The sequence below is a fragment of the Tursiops truncatus genome, chromosome 9 (genome assembly GCF_011762595.2).
Source record: "Tursiops truncatus isolate mTurTru1 chromosome 9, mTurTru1.mat.Y, whole genome shotgun sequence".
NCBI classification, from domain to species: domain Eukaryota; kingdom Metazoa; phylum Chordata; class Mammalia; order Artiodactyla; family Delphinidae; genus Tursiops; species Tursiops truncatus.
In genome coordinates this window covers 83,669,315-83,690,569 of record NC_047042.1, presented here as the reverse complement: position 1 = coordinate 83,690,569, position 21,255 = coordinate 83,669,315, and the positions used below count along the sequence as shown (strand labels likewise).

Here is a 21,255-nt window from a genome sequence, read left to right as displayed (position 1 = left end):
GCCTAAGACTATGCAGTAAGAAAGAAGAAGGAAGACTGTTCTCTACTCTGATCTCCAGCATATTGGTAACCACTCAAAGATGTCTGGACATGTAAGGGGTAGAGGCCAGGCACTGGGGAAATTGATTGGATTCCTTGCAGATCCAATCACGTAAAGTGCAAATGTTGTTTTAGTCACTACTTAGAGGCTATTTTCACATCCCAAATTATGAATTTGAGCACCCGAAATGCATGTAATAATGTAATAACTATTAATTTGATCAGCTTTCCAATAACTGTTTAGCTATATTGGCTTCCTCAAATCCAAATCAATATCTTTTCCCCTTAGCTTATATTTACACTGGCCCTAAAACTCAAAGTTTCTCTGTTATCTGCTTATGGATTCCTGAAGCATCCCTTCCCCAAAGTTTTTATTCCCAGGAATCATCAAAGTCCCCCAGCTGTTCTCATTAAGGACTTCCAATTTGTTACCATCGGAGGGCGACTTTCAATAATTTCCTGGGGGCTTCCCTGGTGGCGCAGTGGTTGGGAGTCCGCCTGCCGATGCAGGAGACGCGGGTTCGTGCCCCCGTCCGGGAGGATCCCACGTGCCGCGGAGCGGCTGGGCCCGTGAGCCACGGCTGCTGGGCCTGCGTGTCCGGAGCCTGTGCTCCACAGCGGGAGAGGCCACAACAGTGAGAAGCCCGCGTAACATACACACACACACACACACACACACAAATTCCTGGATCCAGGCTCCCTCTTGGGGTATAATTCTAAATTGTTCCCTAATATCATTCCTTTCCTCTTCCATTAAATCTCTGTATGACACAGTCATTTTCCCAGACCTACTATCATCAAAAACATCTCCCCAACCTTTTCCTATCCTAGTCCCAAGTGTAAAAGCAGTTAGGTCCATATAAAATCAGAGAGATATTCTTCTTTTCTTTTTGTATAAGACTAGTTTTGACATTTCAGATCTCGTGTCTTCCCCTGAGTGTCAATCTCTCTTCATTCATCTACTGATATGCCACTAGTTTGCCTTCTATCATTTCTAAAACTAACATTTTCAAGCCATAGTTCTCTCTTCATTTGAAACACCCAGTTGGTTGGCCCTGCCTGCTGATCAGGGCATTCCCACTGTTTCTGGACCAGCCTAACTCCATAAGTAAAGGCATACCAGATGCAGGCTCCCTATAGTGAATTTTCAGCCTTTCCAATGGTATTGTTTCATTCTTCTTGTAAGAATAGACCTCTTCCTCTTCATCTAGTCATGGCTATACTGCTATGGTATTCACAAATGTGATTGGCTCAAAACTAACAGACATATCAGAGCCAAACTGAGAGCACAGAGCAGAGGTGGGTAGGGAGGGAAATGCCTCAAGGAGGCTGTTGATAAGCCACATAAAACCCTCGATTCTGGTTCCACGCTGATTTTTGCTCACACCTACTTCTTCTTTAAGAACAAGATAAAAAGGGAGAAGGTTTGGGATGGCTATTTAGTACCACCAACGATGCGTAGCAATAATAAATCAAGCCCCCAAACTCACATAGTCTACTTGGAATTTTTCAGCAGGGTTTTCAGTTACTCATTCAATCAACAAATATTTGCCGAGTGTCCACTGTGTATCAAATAGTACTCTTCCAAGCACTGGGGAGATAGTAGTGAAGACAGCATGCAAAATCCTTGCCACATTACAGTGTACATTCTTCTAAAGGAGATGGATAATAAATTTAAAAGTATATAAATTCAGGTAAATCGAAGGGCTTTGAAGAATAATAAAGCATAATACAGAGATACAATTTCATTGGGAGAGAGTACCTATTTGGAGTGGCTAAGGAAATCCTGTCTTATAAGGTGACACTTGCCCAGAAAAATGAATGGAGTGAGGGTGTAAGTCATTGGAAGTTCTTGGTGAAGAGTGTTCCAGAGACTAGAATTAACAAAAGCCCTGAAAGGGAATGACCTTAGCGTGTTCAAGGAATAGCAAGAAGTCCAAGATGGCAAGAGTTGCTGCCATGATGGAGAGCCTAGAAGGAGATGAAGTTAGGGAGAAGGGTGATCTTGTATAATATAGTAAAGAGTTTGGGTTTTATTTTAAATGTGATAGGAAGTATTGAGAGGGTTTGAGCAGGAAAATTCTGTAATTTTTTAATTTTTATATTTGAAAAAGATCTATCTACAGAAACACATTTGCTTCTTTCCTTCCCCTTCTCCTGTGTGTTTAACACTGTCTCTGGGTTTAACCAAGTGTTCATGAGGACATAAGGGAAGCAGGCCCACCATGCAAACTCAGGGAAATGGAATACTTGGACCATAATTCATAGACTCTTTCTAAAAGCCTGAGAAAGATCACTTAGAATTCTTTCTTATCAAATGCCTTTGATTTCTTAAGGGAAATAGAGCTGATAAGACCTGCCAACAGGCATCTAATCTGTGCCTGACATATTGTTCACTTCCTAACATTACTTCCCCTTTTCCTCATCTCCTGCAAAGGAGATTCATCACAAAGAAAGCTGCAATTGTTTTTAGGCAGCCCATAGTGAAAGGAAGCTTTGGCTTGGACCAGGGTGGTTGAAAGGCAGTCAGATTTGGAACACATTTGGATAATGGAATCAATAGGTCTTGACGATGAATAGATTGGATGTGTAGTTGAGGGAATAAGAGGAATCAAGGATAACTCCAAAGCTTTCTGCCTGAACAATCGAATAAATGGCAGTGCCACCTCTTGAGATGGGAAAAACTGAGGGAGGAATGATGGGGAGGGAGAATCAAGAATTATTTTGAACTTGTCAAGTCTGAGATATCTGTTAGCATCCAAGAGCAGATGTAAACTGCAATTGCATCTCGTCCCCAACCAGAATGTAAGCTCCAAGAGGATAGGGATTTTTGTCTGTTTTGTTTACTACTGTATTCTTGGAGCCTAGATGAGGCGCTGGCACATAGCAGGGTTTTTTGTTTTGTTTTTTTAAATAAATTTATTTATTTATTTATTTTTGGCCGCGTTGGGTCTTCGTTGCTGCATGCGGGCTTTCTCTAGTTGCAGTGAGTGGGGGCTTCTCATTGCGGTGGCTTCTCTTTGTGAAGCACGGGCTCTAGGCGTGCAGGCTTCAGTAGTTGTGGCACGCGGACTCAGTAGTTGTGGCTCACGGGCTCTAGAGCGTAGGCTCAGTAGTTGTGGTGCACAGGCTTAGTTGCTCCACGGCATGTGGGATCTTCCTGGACCGGGGCTCGAACCCTTGTCCCCTGCATTGGCAGGTGGATTCTTAACAACTGCGCCACCAGGGAAGTCCCACAGCAGGTGTTTGATAAATATTTGGTATTTGCTGCATGAATGAACAAATAAATGAGTAAATGTGAGTCTGAAGCTTTCATAGTTTGAAGTCCTGGCCTGTAGCCATTGCTGAGCAGAATGATAAAAAGCAAATGGTGGCAACAAATACCATATATTAATACCTAAAATAGTGAGAGAAAGCCGTGTCTGAGGGACCTCTTCCCTCTATCAGAAATCAAATTCAAATTTCTGGATTGGCCTGCCACATGGAGAAAAGGGAGACATGGAGAATAGAGGGCCAGAGCCTGAACAGAGGAATGAGTGAAACCATTTATGTGAACTTTTAATGTATAAGATCTCTCCAAATACAAAGGAAGCCCCAACAGTGATATGAATTTGCTTCTTGAGGGAAAACAAAGTGGAAAAGTGAGAAAGAAGAGGCTTCCTAAAGAGATCCTTCCACATTCCCAACCCCCCTCACCCTAAGTCTACAATATAAAATATTGAAGTTTTTAAAGTTTTTGTCAGTACTGAAATTCAATATATGGTTTGGTGTGAAAATGTAATGTACAGGAAGACATATAGTTTGGTATGATTATGTATTATCCTACATCACTGTTGCTGGCTATCACGCTACGAAAAGTCTGATGTTATTTGAAAGAACTGGAAGGATCAAGAAAATAAAAAAGAGGGTGGGGAGAAAGCTTGTTTGTTTCAGCCTACTGAGATGCCAATAAATCAGTGCTAATTGCCCAGAGTCTACCTTTTGTGGGTGAACTCAATCTTGACAATGAATTGTGACACTGTGTCTCCCATATCAGGGTAGCATTCTGTAATACTGACAAATATTCTTCTCTCTTGGAGAGAGGCATCTTTATTGATCACATCTATTTCCTGAACCATTCTGTCTTACAGTCGAGTCTTTGATGCTTGGACTTACAAGTTAAGAATCTGCAACCTTGTTCTGTGGTGCCATTGAGCTAGATCAGGAGAAAGGCTCTAAAGATACAAGAGAATGAAATGTGTCAGTGGGACTGGGAAGGTGCCGTAAATGGGAAAACACATCTTCTGCTCCCATCCCAATCACAACACTTAGAAACTTGCCATGGTGAGCGGCTTCAGTCCCAAGGTTTTTCCTGAGACCACCTTCTATCCCTTACTGTCCATCCTGTATATTTTTAAAAACCCATTTTCTTCCCTTTTGTTTCTCCTTTGGCCCCCACATCCCTTACACTCCTGTGATAAATTGAATGAAAGCTCTGTGTAGAGAGATAGCTTCCACTCTCTCTTGTGAGTAGATATCCCCATATTTTAAATAGACAGGTCTACAAACAAATCTCATGGCCTTGAATTTCCCAGGTTCCCAATCTCCTGATCTTCTTCATATGTCTCTATTTCTGATAGTCTTTCTTAGCTCCATATTTATTCCACAGTGGCTATTGCTGTGGCTACATTCTCCTCCTCATAAAATTCATTAACTCTGAAAGTCATTTTCCATTTATTCATTGCTGAATAATGCTAGTTCTGTTCAGATTTGGTATTGATCAACAGATGAGATGAATGAATGTTTAAACCCTGGTCCCACTCTGTCCACAGATGGAAGGCAGGTTGCTAGGCAAAGCTTTCTGCCCAGGCTCCAGTTTCTAGCAGGCTTTCATTTTTGCTTTGCCATGGAGATAATTTCCTGAAACCCCTATTTCCTTGTTCGCTGGTATCTGAACCAATGTAGAACATTCACACTACAGCCGCAGCATTCACTGCAGCCAGGATGTTGAGGTGTTTGACGTACCAAATATACCTCCTCCCCCTACAGGTTCCGAAGCAATTTTTTAAAAAATGCAAAAATCAGGGCTCCCCTGGTGGCGCAGTGGTTGAGAGTCCACCTGCCGATGAGGGGGACGCGGGTTCGTGCCCCGGTCCGGGAGGATCCCACATGCCGCGGAGTGGCTGGGCCCATGGGCCATGGCCGCTGAGCCTGTGCATCCGGAGCCTGTGCTCTGCAGCGGGAGAGGCCGCAGCGGTGAGAGGCCCGCGTACCACAAAAAAAAAAAAAAAAAAAAAGCAAAAAGCAAATAATTTCGAAGTATCTGTTTTTGCTAGAGGCTAGTTTGGAGTCTATGGCTGGGACCCGAATATAAATTTGGCTTCTTAATACATCCCCCTAGCCCCCAGGTAACTTACCACGTGTTGCTGGCAGGTTGTTTGGGAAAGCAAGAGCCAAAATTGGGATTACCTACCCTTGCTCAGTACTATATGCCATAGTTTTTCTTTTCAGAGAAGAAGGGAGGATGCTACCATACCAATACTTTTAAATGGATAGAAGTTTCTGTTTTATAAGCAGTGAGAAATAGGAGGAGAGGAAGAAAATGGTTCCACAAAGAGTTCTTCCTGCCTCCTGCCCTCACCTAATACTCCCAAAATGCACTATGCCACCCCAAGCACCCCATCCTTACTACCCAGTGTTTACCTGGGCTGTGAGGTCTCCATCTAGACATAGAAAGTTGTGGAGATGAAGGGTTGAGGAGGAACAATTCTTAGGTCCCATCATAGATCAACACCTAAGGGGTAGTAGAAAGGGGTGACCAACCTGAGTTTTGGTGGATGCAGCTCCTGTGTTTGGAAAGAAGACAGTCAGGGGACAATGTATGATACATTCACATTATCTTCTCTCAGATGGTCTCTGTTCAAGCAAATCCTGGCTTTGCCATGAACTCAAGCCTAACAGGTTTTTTGGATCTGATTTATCTGCCTTATAACTGGTAGCATGGGCTTGCTTATTAAGCTTTGATACTTTTTGTGAGTTTTTAATCATTTTCTGTACCTTCAAAAGTTGCAGTTTAGATGCTTTAAGGTAGAGGCTCTCCTCTCTTTTCTCATCTCTTCCCGTGATTTCTGGGGCTCCTTTCTCCTGGTTCTCCAACCTCTGGCCACTCCTTTTTGGCATTCTTTACACCATCCACTTGTGATGTTCTTCTTTTAGCGTTTGCTTTATCTGAGCCTCTGTCCCGTGCCTTAGTGTCTTTTCAGCCCACCGTTTCTCCTGCTTAAGCTCATTGGCTCCAATACTTTCAGCTAGCATATATACTTGATGCTGATTCCCAAATGTGTAATTCTTTCCCAAAAGCATATTTTAAGCCATTTACTCAACACTGTCCCCACCTGCATCTCATACTCAGTGGACCAAAACCAAAATTCATCAACTGACTCCATCTTCTTTATGCTACATTTTAGTAAATTGCACCCACATTCACTCAGGTAACTGAGCTAGAAATGTGACTATAATATTCATGAGCCCATGGATCCAACCGGTTACCAAGTCTTATTAATCCCACCTTTCTAACATCTTTCAGATCTCCTTCTTTTATCCTTCTTCATTGCCACTACCTTATTTTAGACCTTATATCAGTTCAGGCTTTTTAGGTTGCAATCAACAGAAACAAACTGACTAATTTAAGCAAAAAAGGGGTATTTATTTGAAAAGATATTGGGAAAGCTCACAGAATTGGAGGGAAAACTGAATAACCATGCTTCAAGGAAGACTAGATCTGAGGCGTTTCTGGGGACCTTAGCAGGTGGAGCTCAAACTTGTCTGGGACACTGGGTAAGGTAACTCAGCTACAATCATCTTTCATCTCTCTGTCTTTATCAAACTTTCAAATTCCTAGTAGAAAGAATCTGGTTGGCCATCTTTGAATAAGTCATCCAGGGCTAGGAAACAGGGGTGAGTGGCAAAAATTGCCATACACCCTTCTCAAACCTTCCTCAATACTAACTAGCTTTCTCAAATGCCTCTGCATCTTTCCAATCTATAGTTCACATGGCCACCATTTTTGTATTTTAAAAATATATACTGTTCAAAGTATCCCTACTTAACATCCCTCCATAGTGCTTTATTATTCATAGAATAACCTACAAGCTTCTTCTAGGGACTTCACTCTAGGATTTAGACCCTGGCTTCCTCTCTAGTCTCATCCCTTGCTACCATTTCATTAAATCTTTTTTTAAAAGTTAATTAATTTTGGCTGCGTTGAGCCTTCGTTGCTGCGCGGACTTTCTCTAGTTGCGGCGAGTGGGGGCTACTCTTGGTTGCGGTGCACGTGCTACTCATTGCGGTGGCTTCTCTTGTTGCGGAGCACAGGCACTAGGCACGCGGGCTTCAGTAGCTGTGGCGCACGGGCTCAGTTTGTGGCTCACAGGCTCTAGGGCGCAGGCTCAGTAGTTGTGGCGCTCGGGCTTTGTTGCTCTACGACATGTGGGATCTTCCTGGGCTCGAAACCATGTCCCCTGCATTGGCAGGCGGATTCTTAACCACTGCGCCACTAGGGAAGTCCCTTCATTAAATCTTATGTTCCAGGCATACTGTGGTTACTGGCAATGCTCCTAAACAAGACATGCTTTATTCTATGTTCATGTTTTAGCTTGTGTTGCTCCCTCTTTCTCAAATGCCCATTTCCTCTTCTTTTCACCTGGTTGACTCATACTCACCTTTCCAGGCTCACTTTAGGGACTAGTTCCAAACCTCTCCCTGTCTCTCCTCATCCAGGTTAAGTGCTCTTCCTCTCTACTCCGCTAGCATCCTGAACTTCTCTCTAACATGCCCATTGCAATGTGTTGCATTCCACTCTTTCCTGATCTGTCTTCTAGGTTAAACTGTGAGCTCCTTGAGGTCGAAGAGTACATTTAATTTTTATTTAGTTCCCATTACCTACGACAGTGCCTAACATGTCATAGATGTTTGGCAAATATATTGAAATAAACAAATATTGATTTTGAATGCCTAATGTATAAAGCACTGTGGGTGGAACAAACATAATATATATATAATTCATATTTCACTTTCAAGGAGCTTACTGCCTAGGGAGCAAACAACCTGCATATAAGAAAAGTATACGTAGAATAACAATTTACTATATAATTGCATGCACAAAAAAACAGTACCTGCATGCTAGAATTTGGGATTAGATTGATGTGGAAAGTCTTCTCTGAAGAAGAAAGGCCTAAGTAGTAACATAAGTAAAGAAGAAGACTCAAATGGTTTGAAGAGGTTGGGGAGAGAGTTTTAAGTTTGGAGAATAAGAGAAATAAATGTTCACTATGTCTGAGGAAAAGGGTAAAAACATTGGCTAAGGCAGAAGTTGATTAAGATACAGTGAAAATATATCCTTACTGTATAGCACAGGGAACTGTATTCAATATCCTGTGATAAACCATAATGGAAAAGAATATGAAAAAAAATGTATATATATATGTAAACTGAATCACTTTGCTGTACTGCAGAAATTAACACAGCATTGTGAATCAACTATACTTCAATAAATTTTTTTCAAAAAGATACAGTGAAAGGGTCAGTGTGTGTGTATGTTGGGGAGTCATAGGTTAGAAAAACAAACTGGAGCAGATTATAGCAGATTTTGTTTAAAATCTTTGGACTTTTCATTCTCTGACTCGAACATAGAACACCTCAGCATTCTAGATTGCCTTTTCATCACAAATTCCCTGTGTCTCCGCTAGAATATTTTCAAAATGGACAGTTTCCATGTCAAGGAATTTCCCCTTCTTCCCTGAACTAAGCTTTCCTAATGTCCTTCAAGGTATTGTACACTCCATCTTTCTATTCTTATTTTAGATGTAGCTTTTGTGTTTGTGTGATGTTTTTCCCCACACTGATTTGCAGACAAACAGCACAAGCCTTATATCCCCCAATTTGTTGGCTCCTACTTATTTTAGTTTCAATATACATGTGAGCTGGATTCACAATTCCAGAAAAACTAAAGGTGAGAAAAGGGTGAAAAGCTTATTAGTCTATTTCCCTTGAAGGGAAGTTTCAGAGGTTAACTCAGTCTAGTGATAAACTCTAGATAGTCATATTTAGGGTTTGTGTCTAGACACTCAAACTAGACATAAAGCCTGAGCAATCACCTATCAAAACTATTAACATTAATATAGATCTTTCCTCCAAACCCATAGGCTTTTTAGGAGCTTGGGCTAATAGGCCTTAACAAAGCTCTCCTTAATTGTCAGGGCCCCCATTATTTGATCTCATCCTACCTCCCCACTTTTATGTCTTATCACTTCAAACAACAACAGCAAAAAAATAAAAACAAAATAACCTTCCAGTCAGGACTAATATCTGGAAAAGTATGATTATATTGAGAGGGGAGGTATACATTAAAGGATGGCTACTCTTCCAAACTTCTCCCACAACTGACACGTGAATTAATTTTATTTCAGCTCTTTATATAGGTAAATCTCACCACTGTCATGGAATTAGAACGTCACCTTTAAATCATTTGGTTAACTCTATTTTTACAGATGAGGAAATTGAGGCCCCAAGAAATGAATTGACTTACCTAATATGTTAGCATGTATTTGTCATTATTGTTTCATATTTAACAATCACTTTCTCTTCCCTCCCCTCATTTACCAACTAAACTTAAGTTCTTGAGGGCAAGGATCATCATGTCTTGTGCATTTTCTGCCTTCACAATGGCATCAATAAGTCTCCTCTTGTTTTCACACAGGATCAAGAATGGGGCTGAGCACAAAGAATATGCTAAGAAAAGAATGTTTGGATTGAACTGAACCCCTGCAGAACGTGGACTATTTAGAGGCACTGAGTTTGGCCTCTGGGTGAATATTTGCCTTGGGTTGGCCCACTTAGCAGTGAACAGTAATGGGCCAAAAGAGACAGGCCAAGTGTGTAGTCTTTTTTGCCCAACCAAGTTATGAATACCTTCTTATACAGACTCATTTTGTAGTCCATATCACTTTGAAAAGTACTAGTCACAGAGTAGACACTCATTAAAAACGTTTTAATTGACTTACTGTCCTGGGATCAAAAATCAGATCTTGATCTGTGCTTCATACAGCAACTAGAGTAGCTTTACCAAAAGAAAAATGCCGGGCTGTCAAATATGGACACTGCTGGGCTGAAGAAGCATTTTTCATGCAGTTTTATGCCTTAACTTGGCCTTGAACAAGAGTATCTGGGATCCTGTGCTGCCTCTTAGATACCAAAGAATCATTTTGGAAAGTGCTACAATAAAGCCTATAATATAGTGTTAATTATTAGATAACTTAAGGTAATAGTACACATCAAAAGGGCACCAACTCTACGATGTTAAGTGGGGGTGAATTTATTTTGGTCTACCCACAATGTGTCACCCTCTCTCCTGGGGACTATTTTTAAGACCTCTGCCCTGAGTTAATGATGCAGCTGGTGGCCAGCAATAGATGGAAGTGAGCCATCCTTGGATGGGATTTGATCCTGGATTTGGGATTATTTATACCATGCTATAGCCCGTTGACCTATCAACTACATAGCTTGGCCATTTCTACTTTTCTTGTTTTGGTCTTTACTCTGCCACCCTCATTTTTAAAGGAGAGAGGTTTAGTTGAGGTAGTTCCAGGGTCCTACTTAATTTAAGCTAGTTTAACCTCCAAAGAGAAAGCAGGCTATTTATTTTAAGTAACCCAATCTTACTGATGAGCATCTTTCACTATGTTAGGGCAGTAAAGGTTTAGTAAGAATTGGTCAAGGAATCCAAAATACTTTGTTACTAAATATTGCAACTTTTGCCCTTTTTCTCCAAAGGGAACTGGTATCTGGAGAAGAGGGAGATGGGAAAGTAAATGAAAGTTTAGATTATGAGAATATTTACCACTGATGATTGTTTTTATTACCTTAATTCTAGGTAGGGAAACTTAGATGTGGTTGGGTACATGAGGGAACCAGTAATCCAAGCATGGTCATTAAGAATTGGAAATTTAGTTGGGAAGTTCCACTAACTGTATCCCTTCTCATGGAATCATTGGCTAATTATTGGCAAGGGCAGAGCTGTTTCCATGTGGAGAAGAGTATGCAGGTAGACATTCAAAACCGTAGGTGGTCTTTAAGGGTATTATGATTGTCCAGTTGCCCAAAAGAATTTGCCTAAGCAGTCTACTAGGCCAGTTCCTTGAGTGGTCTAAAATCCCTATTTTTTTTTTTAAATTGAGGTATAGTTGATGTACAATATTATATAAGTTTCAGGTATACAACATGGTGATTCACAATTTTTAAATGTTATATTCCATTTAAAGTTATTATAGAATATTAGCTATATTCCCTGTGTTGTACAATATATCCTTGTAGCTTATTTATCTTATACATAGTACTTTGTACCTCTTAATCCCCTACTCCTATCTTGCCCCTCCCCCTTCCCACTCCCCACTGGTGACCACTATTTTTTGTTCACTATATCTGTGAGTCTGTTTCTTTTTTGTTATATTTCCTAGTTTGTTTTATTTTTTAGATTCCACATATAAGTGATATCATATAATATTTGTCTTTCTCTGCCTGACTTACTTCACTTAGCATAATACTCTCCAAGACCATACATGTTGTCGCAAATGGCAAAATTTCATTCTTTTTATGGCTGAGTAGTATTCCATTGTACATATATACCACATCTTCTTTATCCATTCGTCTGTTGATGGACCCTCAGGTTGCTTCCATATCTTGGCAATTGTAAATAATGCTGCTATGAATATTAGGGTACATGTATCTTTTTGAATTAGTATCTTCAGGGGTTTTTTTGGATATATACCTAGGAGTAGAATTGCTGGGTCTCATGGTAGTTCCATTTTTAGTTTTTTTTTTAGGAACCTCCATACTGTTTTCCATAGTGGCTGCACCAATTTACATCCCCACAGTGTATGAGGGCTCCCTTTTTTCCACATCCTCTGCAACAATTGTTATTTGTGTTCTTTTTGGTAATAGCCATTCTGACAAGTGTGAGGTGATAGCTTATTGTGGTTTTAATTTGCATTTCTTAAAACCCCTATTTTAGAAGAAATCAACTTATTAGTTGTCACCATGTCTTCAAGAGGTCCCACTTGATTAACTCTTCACACTGAAGAGCCCAGCATGCAGGCTGAATAATGAGTCCTGTTCTTTACTACCCATACATACGCAATCAGTGATCACCCAAATTGGGCTCTTCTAAGTCATGTCCCCAAACTTCATTGAGAGAGGTTGAGAACATGTAGAAGACCAAGACTCTGAGTAAGAAAAAAATAATTTGATATTCTGCCTCTTTTTCAGGTTTCAGTATGGCAAATCAAAGACTTCAAGAACTAGCCCAGTTAAATTTGAGAAAGAAACAATTGTTGATAGTGATGAGGTAAGAAAGAGCATTAGCAATGTTCACTTATAATCTTTCTTTGGAATTGCTTAGACTACTTTATAAGCTGGGTCTCACAAACTTCATGTTGAAAAGCAAAAAGGGGTCAAGATTTATATAGAAAGCAACGTTAATTTATCTAATTTTATGAAAGAGAAACAGAGACATAGAAAAGGGAAGAGACAGGGACATATCAGCAAAGAATCAAAACCCAGGGACCAGAAATCTATTTTAGGGGATGAGCGAGTGTTAAGCCCTGACTTAAACTTGATTTTGTGGTCACTTCTTGCAACAAAACTCCTTTGGATAGCTTGGTTGCTTCCCAAGGTTTATCATATTCAAGTGAATTTTCCAGGTCAACTTTTATTTCATCAGCCAGAGATAGTACAATTCAACATAAAACTAAAAACATACTCCAATTTGGACATTCTTATGGATTTAGTCAACTACTGGAGACTAATTTGGAAACAAGATGCAATACCTTAGAAAAATTTGGGAGTAAAAACATTTTTCCCAGAGACTTTCCCCAAAAAATTAATTAAAAAAAACAACTATAAAGGAAAAGTCTTCACATCTTCTCCCAAATAAATTTTCCCGAGACGTCTGTGATTCTAAATATATATGTCATATCTGTGAAGCCAGTTTTTCAAATGTATTTTTGTTTTGAACAAAGGGACTTCAGTTTTACAGAAGGTAACACAAATGAAATCATTGCAACTTTGGATTTGTCCCCTATTTCATCCCAGCATTCCTAAAAGAATGTATGGCATATCTCTGCTAATCCTCCCCACAGTCCTCCTCCAAGCCCTGGAAATTGCCAACTCCTGGCATTTTCCTCCCCTCATCACACAGTTTTGTCCCACTCTTACTATCTCCCTCTTCATTCACCTTCTTGCCGCATTCACCTGTTCAGTGTGAGTTCCCTTTCTTCTGAATCCCAGCTTACTATATCACCTCCTTGGGGGCATGGCAATCTTTAGAAATGCTCATCCACAGACAGGATTGTGCTCTTTATCTGATTCCTGATTAGGCCAAGCCCGAAGGAGATAACTTAGAGCTTTTATCTCCTTGTGTTCTTGTCCCTTTGATTTATCCTTAGATAACCTGGGGCTAAGCTAGAGGCCAGGCAACAGCCCTGGGGGTCAGCAGAAGGAGATGGAGGAGGTCCAGCAACTCTACCACCAGACATGGCACTCAAGCAATCCACCAATCACCAGCACCACCACCAGCAGAAAAACACAAAGTGGTAGACAGAAGGGTTACCAAAATTCAATTACTTTTTGCCACATTTCTGGAAGAATCATATGTCACAGAAATATTCAAAAATGCAGACTGCACCATTGTTTCTCCCTTCTGTGTGCCGCCCCCAGCCCCGAAAGCAGTTATCCCCCAGGCTTCCTTTCACCGACAACCCTTAAGTTATTGCCCTTCTGTAACTTGTTTTTCTCCTTAAAGGTTGTTTTGTTTTTCACCTGATTTTGCATGTTTTGTTTTGTTTTTTACCTGATTTCCCTTCTATAGAGATGGAAAAGGCAGAAGAAAGAGGTGTGAGCTCTAGGGATGATTTGTCCCGGTCTAAACTTTGATGCTGCCCTTGTCTATTTCACCCCTTCACTTCCTAACAGCTCCTAACATTTCACAAAGCTGGTCCACATTTCCATGTACAAGCTACCCTGTCAGGGTGCCTTAGAACCTAGCTCTCCATGCTATGGCTCTCATTCCAGAAACCCAGGGTGCAGAGCATGGAGTTCTTCTCACTTAATTTAAGTTAGAGACCAGATTTTAGCCAGACTAAGGTGAGGTAAGGAATGGAATATTGTTTAGAATAGGTACAACTTGAAATACTAATTTTGATTATTGTCTCTAGATTTTTGATGCAGTCGGGCAATCAAAATTTGTTCCAGAGAACCTTCACCATTACACAGTCCATCCAAATTTGGTAGGTGATAAAAGCATTCCCCCAAGATCTCCAACAGCAAGTTTCAGCTGAGGCCCACTGCAGAGTATCCCAAGTGCCTCCAAGTGTCACCAGCTTCTGTGACTGTGCATCCTCCTAGGACAGGGAAGCAGAGCTCTCTCAGGACACTGTTGGGAATGGTGGTGAGGGAGGAGGGCAGGACTGGGAAGAAGGTGGTTCCTGCAGCTGATTTTTTTTTTTTAATTGAGAAAACATATTTCGAATCAGGAAGTGTTCTGTTCTCTCCCTCTCCCTTCCTCTCTCTCTAATCCTCCACCTTCCTCCTGCTGATGGAAAAGCAAGTTTAGTGGGCATGCCCCTTCCCCCACTACATCTTAAGTGACATGCTGTCTTTTGTGACTGCTTTTCCTTTTTTTAACTTTGTGCTTATTCTGCATATTAATGTGGTTGTGCCTGTGGAGAAACGTTGGTGGGTAGGAAGATGCAGATAAGGGCTGTGTTGGCCCCCTCAGGGCTCTCTGAACTAGGAGATTTGGTTCCTGGCAGTTTCCCTCCTCTGCCTCAGAGTGAGTTGTAGAGAAGGCTGTTTAGGTTGAACATAGAAACTTCTGCTTGTCCTGTTTTCTTGGGCACAATGTTGGGCACAACTTTTCCACAAGAATGAAGTCATCTCGCTCCTTTTAATGTGGAAACTTTTCCATCTCATTTCCCCAGCCCCTTGGTCTGTTTGCAGGGAAAAGCTCTGAGAGAAGAAAGGGACAGAGAGCTTCAGACATTTTCTATTAAACCCAGCCCCTGTCCGGCTTCTACCCCTACCCCATAGAGGCAAAAGATTAGCCAACTGATTTGTTAATCTGCTCTTGAACTAATCCCTTTGTCTCTCTGGAAATCTTTCTGTCTGCTCAGGCCCAGTACTATGAGCCTTTGAAGCCCACTGCACTGCATAAATTCCTGGCTCGAAACAGGAAAATTCAAAGCTTCACATTGAAAGTAACAGAGTATGATCAGGATAAGACCTTACTGATTATGACCAACAACCCACTTCCCTGCTCAATCGACCATCAAGGAAAGGACACGACATCAAAATACTTTTCCAGTGAGTTACTGCTCAAGGTAATGGCACCTGGGGAAGTTTCCTGGCACCCTGAGTAAGGATCCTGAAGAATTAGGAGTTAGCTTGAAGAAGGGAGCTAACCTAACGTGGAAGATGGTACTCAGGACCCAACCTCTTCCTTCTTATTCTTTGCCATATGCTTCACCAAATAGAATCTGAGAGCCTGGGAAATACTCAGAATCAGAATTGCACAAACTTTGGTCATGAAAGTTCATTACACAGAGAAAAGAGGGTCTTAATTCAAAATTGTTCCTCCTTGGTCAAAGATATTTAGTTTGTAATTAACAAAGGGTAAACTAGCCACTGGCTTTCTAGTTGAGTATAAAGTAGCAACAGATAAAACAGGAAATGACGAACAAGGAACAGAAACGAATATCAAATTGGGAAAGGGGTAAAGGGTTATGCTCTATACCCACTGCTCTTGGGTGTCAGAAGGGGAGAACAGAAAATTTACTATCACAACAGCCAGATGTTTGGGACTTTGTTATACACTAGAGAAGTTCAAATTCAATTCAATAAACAATTACTGGACATACACTAAGCTAAGAACTAAAATATGAAGATGATTACAAGACAGTTTCTATCTTGAAGGAGCTTGGAGTCTAACAGGAGAGACAGATCAATAAATGAGATATAAAAAGTAATTATTATATACCAGGATATATGAATAATAAAAGAATATACAAGATACACTAATATACAGTAGAGAACAGTATCTTTATTGGAGGAAAGGAAGTAATCAAGGAGATTTTACAAAAGAGGTGACCCCTGTCCAAAAAAAAAAAAAAAAGGAGAATATTCCAATCAGTGGGAAGGGCAAAGGCATAGAGACATGAGAAATTGAGGAGCATTTAGGGGAATGTAAGAGAGTAAATGGCAGGAGATAAAAGGTAAAATCAAATTTGCATTTTAGAAGACCTTTTTAGGAAGTTGAGAGAAAGGTGTATTAGTTGTGGAAGAGAAAAAATCGGTAAGATTAGTTATATTATTACTACAATTGTCAAAGTGAGGGATGCTGAAGAATTGAATAAATCAATAACAGAGGAAATGAAGAAAATCAATTAAGAGATATTTAAGCATATGATCTAAAAAAGATCTTGACAGCCTTAAGAGTGGGCCTAATATAACAAGAAGAAATTAAATAAGTGAAAGTGTAAATTTAAAAAATCTAATTATTACAGAAATTTGATGCTGGGAGTGGAATGATCCAAGACAGACTGTTATAATAAAATGTGGTCAATATGGAATTAGTATTTCTTATCAGCTAGATGGATGGCAGTGAGAGATTCCTTTCCAAACGGATGATAAAATGCTAATATCCAGTGGTATATGCTGACAAAGGAGTTAATTAATTCATTGCCTATGGTTCCTTGGGTCTCAGAATTTGTGCCATTTGGACATAACCTCAGAGGTTGTCTCTCATGGTAGTGGATAACATACACTGAGAGGAACAAATGTCAAGCCAGGGCTGCCTTGCTCAAGGTAGAGAAGGAAATACAAGACTATCACGTAACCCTGGTGCAAGAAGAGCTTTCTTCCAACAGCTGGCACTTTGTGAGCCTTCCAGGTCACATGTGGGACCTGATCATACTCATGAGTAAATTGTGGTACCAGCCAAATTGTATTAATAGACAGTATTAAGGCTCTGATTGTCAAAGACTGGCAGCATGGTAATTTTATGGGGCTATCTGGAAGAAGTCCAAGAAGATGGAAATGCCCAATATCTAGAATGCCTCTTTAATATTCATGCTGCATCCCTTTCTCTTACTATACAAATGTGATAATCTTTTGTGAGCCTGAGATTATGCACAAAAGAAGCATTCTTTTGCTACACCCAGACATGTGTATAAGAAGAGTGTGGGTACCAGCAATCAAGTTGAAGAATGAACCAGACATGTCTATCACAGAGATTGTTATACTCACAGCCCCTTCTAAGTGACATGGCCCTACCACAGTTTGTGAAGAATAGGATGCCCCAAAAGGTCCTATTCTGAATAACTAGACTCAATTCTCTATGCCTACCTAGGACCAGAGAAGGCCACCTGATCCAGTGAAGCAAAATTCATAGGCTGGTTAGTGACCTGTGGTGTCGATCGGTACCCCCAAATCTAACCAAACAAACAAAACCCAAAAACCAAACCAAAACCTAAACCAACTAACTGATGCCAAAATGTTGGCCTCTGTACCACCAGCACTGAATTAAATCTCGGAGACAGTTTTGGGTGAAGTGGAAAAGAATAGCTTTATTGCTTTGCCAGGCAAAGGGAGACACAGTGGGCTCCTGCCCTGAAAAACTATGTTCCAAACCTGGGAGGATTTGATGAGCAGTTTTACAGTAATGGTTCAAAGGTTACTGATAAGATTAGGGTGTGTGCAGGGCCTGCACTCCTTTAATCTCAGGTGGTCTTGAGGAGCTTCTCTGGTCCCTTTAATCTCGCCTCAGGTGGTTTCTTGCCTGCTCCTCCCTTGATTAGCGACTGTTCGAATCTTTCCCTTTTGAACTCAAGGAAGGTCATGGAGGCTGGAGGCTGGAGTCTGTTCCCTATGAACAAGAAATGGGGGACAGAAAGGCTTCTGTGCCCAGGAGCCCCACAGGGTCCTGCTCGGTTTTGTAACTTATCAACAACCAAAATCCCTGAGCTAATCATATTCTTGCTCCCAGGCATCTGAATTGGGAAAGGAAAAGACTGAGGCTGTGGGAATAAAACGTGAAAGGGCATGTAGAGGAAGGCCATAAAAACGTCAAACCATGAGGAAGAAGGTAGGGGCAGCTTGAAGTAGAAATGAATAAGCAGAAGCTGTGGGTAGGTAAAAAGATATACAGGGTAAAGGTAAGGAATGAACACTAGAGACAGAAGGAAGCAGACAGGAAGAAGGTAGGAAGCGTGTTAATGACATAATGCTAAATGATATGAGACAAGATAGACAAGCTTATGCAGTAGTGGTCCTAGATAGTGCTGCCTTGGATTCCAGATAAGTTTTTTATTTTTGTTTTTCTGCTCTAAGGTCTAGCTCTGCTAAGGTTTCTGCTCTTTTGTGGCCAGATTATTAGCTGTGTCTTAGGTCCTAGGCACACATGCTGCTACCGTAAAACCCCTATTAATTGAGGTAACTTAAATGAATTCCTGTTCCTCAAAACTGGAAGACTTTAAAGAGAATGAGTACAGAATTGAAAAGACTTGGTTCAGCAGCAAGCATTTCTAAAAAAGAGGTTTGAAAATTCTGAGCAAAAATGTTCCGTATGGGTCAATTAATTAGTTTGGTTATTCCTTCATTAACTGTCATTCTTTTATTCATTCGACAAATATTTATTGAGCACTTACTATGTACCAGGCAACGTTATGGGGTAGTAAGGATCTATCAGTGACTAAGTCAAAGTTTAATTCCAGTGAGGTAGAAGACCATAAGCAAGCCAACAATCGCACGGATAATGTATAATGTGTTAAGTGCCCCAAAAGCAGGATAAGGGAATGGAGGGTGATGGGTGTGAGTGGTGATTTTAGATAGTGTAGTTAGGGAAGGCTCTCAGAAGCAGCAATGACATTTGAATAGAGACTTTAATAGGATGTGTCCTGCAGTTGCTACAGCTAGCATATTGTTTTCATTTCAGATTGCCACACATTATATAGATATAATTATTAACATAATGTGTAAATATAAGTTGTAACTTTCTCAAATGAGTGAAAATGAGAGAAATCAGGAGAACAGTGAACCCAAAGCCATGTCATATGAAAAAAAAAAGTTCAAAATGTTGGCAATGTTGAGCCTGGAAGAGAGAGGGCGCTCAGGGGGAACGTGATAGATTTCTTCAAATTCTTTAAGGATTCTGTGGAAGAGACACTAGATTTATTCCGTTTGGACTGTAGGGTAGAAGTGACAGGGGATAGCAATCAGCTGATCAAAGATTAAGCAGGCTGGGTTTTTAGATATAGGAAGATGGACCACTTGACAGTGTTACTATGGAGGGAATAAGAGTGTCAGATGAATGGTTAGAATTGATGGTCTTTAAGATCCTTTCTGAAAGTCTTTGATTCTATGACTTTAATAATGATGAAATTATTACCTCACAAAACATCCCATTCTGTGGCCTTTTCACTGCAGACAGAGAATGGGATGTGAATGAGACAGCCAACTCCAAGAAAGGTGGGTAGAATCCCATGGATCTATTCCCCAATTTATTACCAAATGTTTGGTTTCCTAAGCAATTCACTAGTTGAATCCTTCACAAAACCTGGGAAATTTTTCTTCCATTTACTACAAACGGCTAGTGGGCAAGCTTAATTGATTACTTAGGAAACTGACCTAACTTTGTACAAATCGTCTGGCTGTGAAACCAACAGGTATTAGCCCACCCAGGGAACTGTTTTCTCTTCTTTGGGTTTCTGCATCCCTACTTCCCTCTTCGGCAGGTTTTGCTGCATGATTTTAGGGGAATGGGAGCTTAGCCCAGGAGCTTAGGTCAGTAAGTCCAGGAGACTCAGCTAACTCCCTCACTTACTCTTCTTCCCTTTGCTGCAGGAAAGTCATCAGCACAAGCCCACTGAGAACTTCTTCCTACCTCTGATGTATCAGAAAAAAAAGTTAAGATCTGGGCTGAAACCAGTCTTCCCTGTGACACTGCTGGAGGACCCTAAATCCAAGAGAGAACAATGGTTTAGGTGAAGTCCTGGCTCTTTCTTACCTTTTCCTTATTCGTGTCACTATCTCTTTTCAATATGATTTAACAAACACTTTTCGGTTGTACGGAATGTGGACAACTGTGTAATAATAGGACAGCTTCCCTACATGATCCCCAACCACACTTCTACCTTAGCAACAGAGAAACAGTAATGCAAAACTAAAGTTTTTCACAAGAATGATTTTCAAGAGTGAAGACAAGTATTCAAAGGTCCATGCTTTGAGGAAACAACAACAAAAAATTTCTCTTGGTGCCTGTTAAGGGTTGTGATATAGGAACAATTTGCTATGTATGAGATTTGATTTGAAACTGGTTATAGGAGCAGCTTATATCTTGTTTAGAGAGGAGAGAGGAGATTCTGGAGTTCCCTCATAGGTTTACAATGCTAGGTTCTAGAAGCATCCCTTCCACTGAACAATACTCCCGCTCTGTACCAATGAACACCCTCAAATCCTACGGTCCTTTCTTCTCCTCCAGAATCTGAGAATGCAGTGAGTGGTTCCATTAATCCCTCACCCTAGGATCTACTAAATGAACTTTCTTTGTTAAGGTTTTCCACGGACGAGGATTTCAAGAGTGAAGGGAAGTATTCAAAGGTCTGTGCTTTGAGAAAACAGAAAAAAATGTACCCTCAGCTCAACTTTGCTCCAGTCTGTAAAAGAGATCTGAGGAGTGACGGTAAGGTCCTCTCTATCAAAACAATGGTTTATGGGATGGAGCTGTGGGCAGGAGGGACAAACTATGGGGACGAGAGATAAGGGCAAATCTCTCCTGGAGGTTCTGGAGGCTAGTTTTCCTTTTAGCATGGAAGCCAAGAACTGATAGAGGCCCAAGTGGTGCTAGGCTTTCCACCCTGTTTCAATCCTCACATTTCAAGAAAACTCTAGCATAGTGTTTTCCAAACTACATCACCTACCACTTTACTAGTTTTGGTCAATGAGTTATTTGCCCTGTTATTTACTTAATGTTTTTCTTTCAAATTATTTTTTTGTCCTAATTAATACTATATCATTGCCATCATGGGTTTGATATACTAATCACATGGGTTTTTTTTCTCTTATACAATTCTCTCAAACATTTAATCAAATTCATAATAATTACATTTTAAAAACTAATTTATTTTGGCTG

General features: G+C 40.6%; 1 protein-coding gene across 1 annotated transcript in view; it reads left to right on the top strand.

The window, feature by feature from the left end:
* TSGA13 (testis specific 13) overlaps positions 1-21,255 on the top strand; it is a 39,091-nt gene that overhangs the window by 14,793 nt on the left and 3,043 nt on the right. Inside the window, exons 2-7 of the mRNA XM_019923780.3 lie at positions 9,846-9,883; positions 12,339-12,417; positions 14,285-14,356; positions 15,242-15,448; positions 19,968-20,107; positions 20,678-20,805. Of these exons, the coding sequence (XP_019779339.2) occupies positions 9,846-9,883; positions 12,339-12,417; positions 14,285-14,356; positions 15,242-15,448; positions 19,968-20,107; positions 20,678-20,805 (664 nt within the window). The remainder of the gene's footprint in view (positions 1-9,845; positions 9,884-12,338; positions 12,418-14,284; positions 14,357-15,241; positions 15,449-19,967; positions 20,108-20,677; positions 20,806-21,255) is intronic.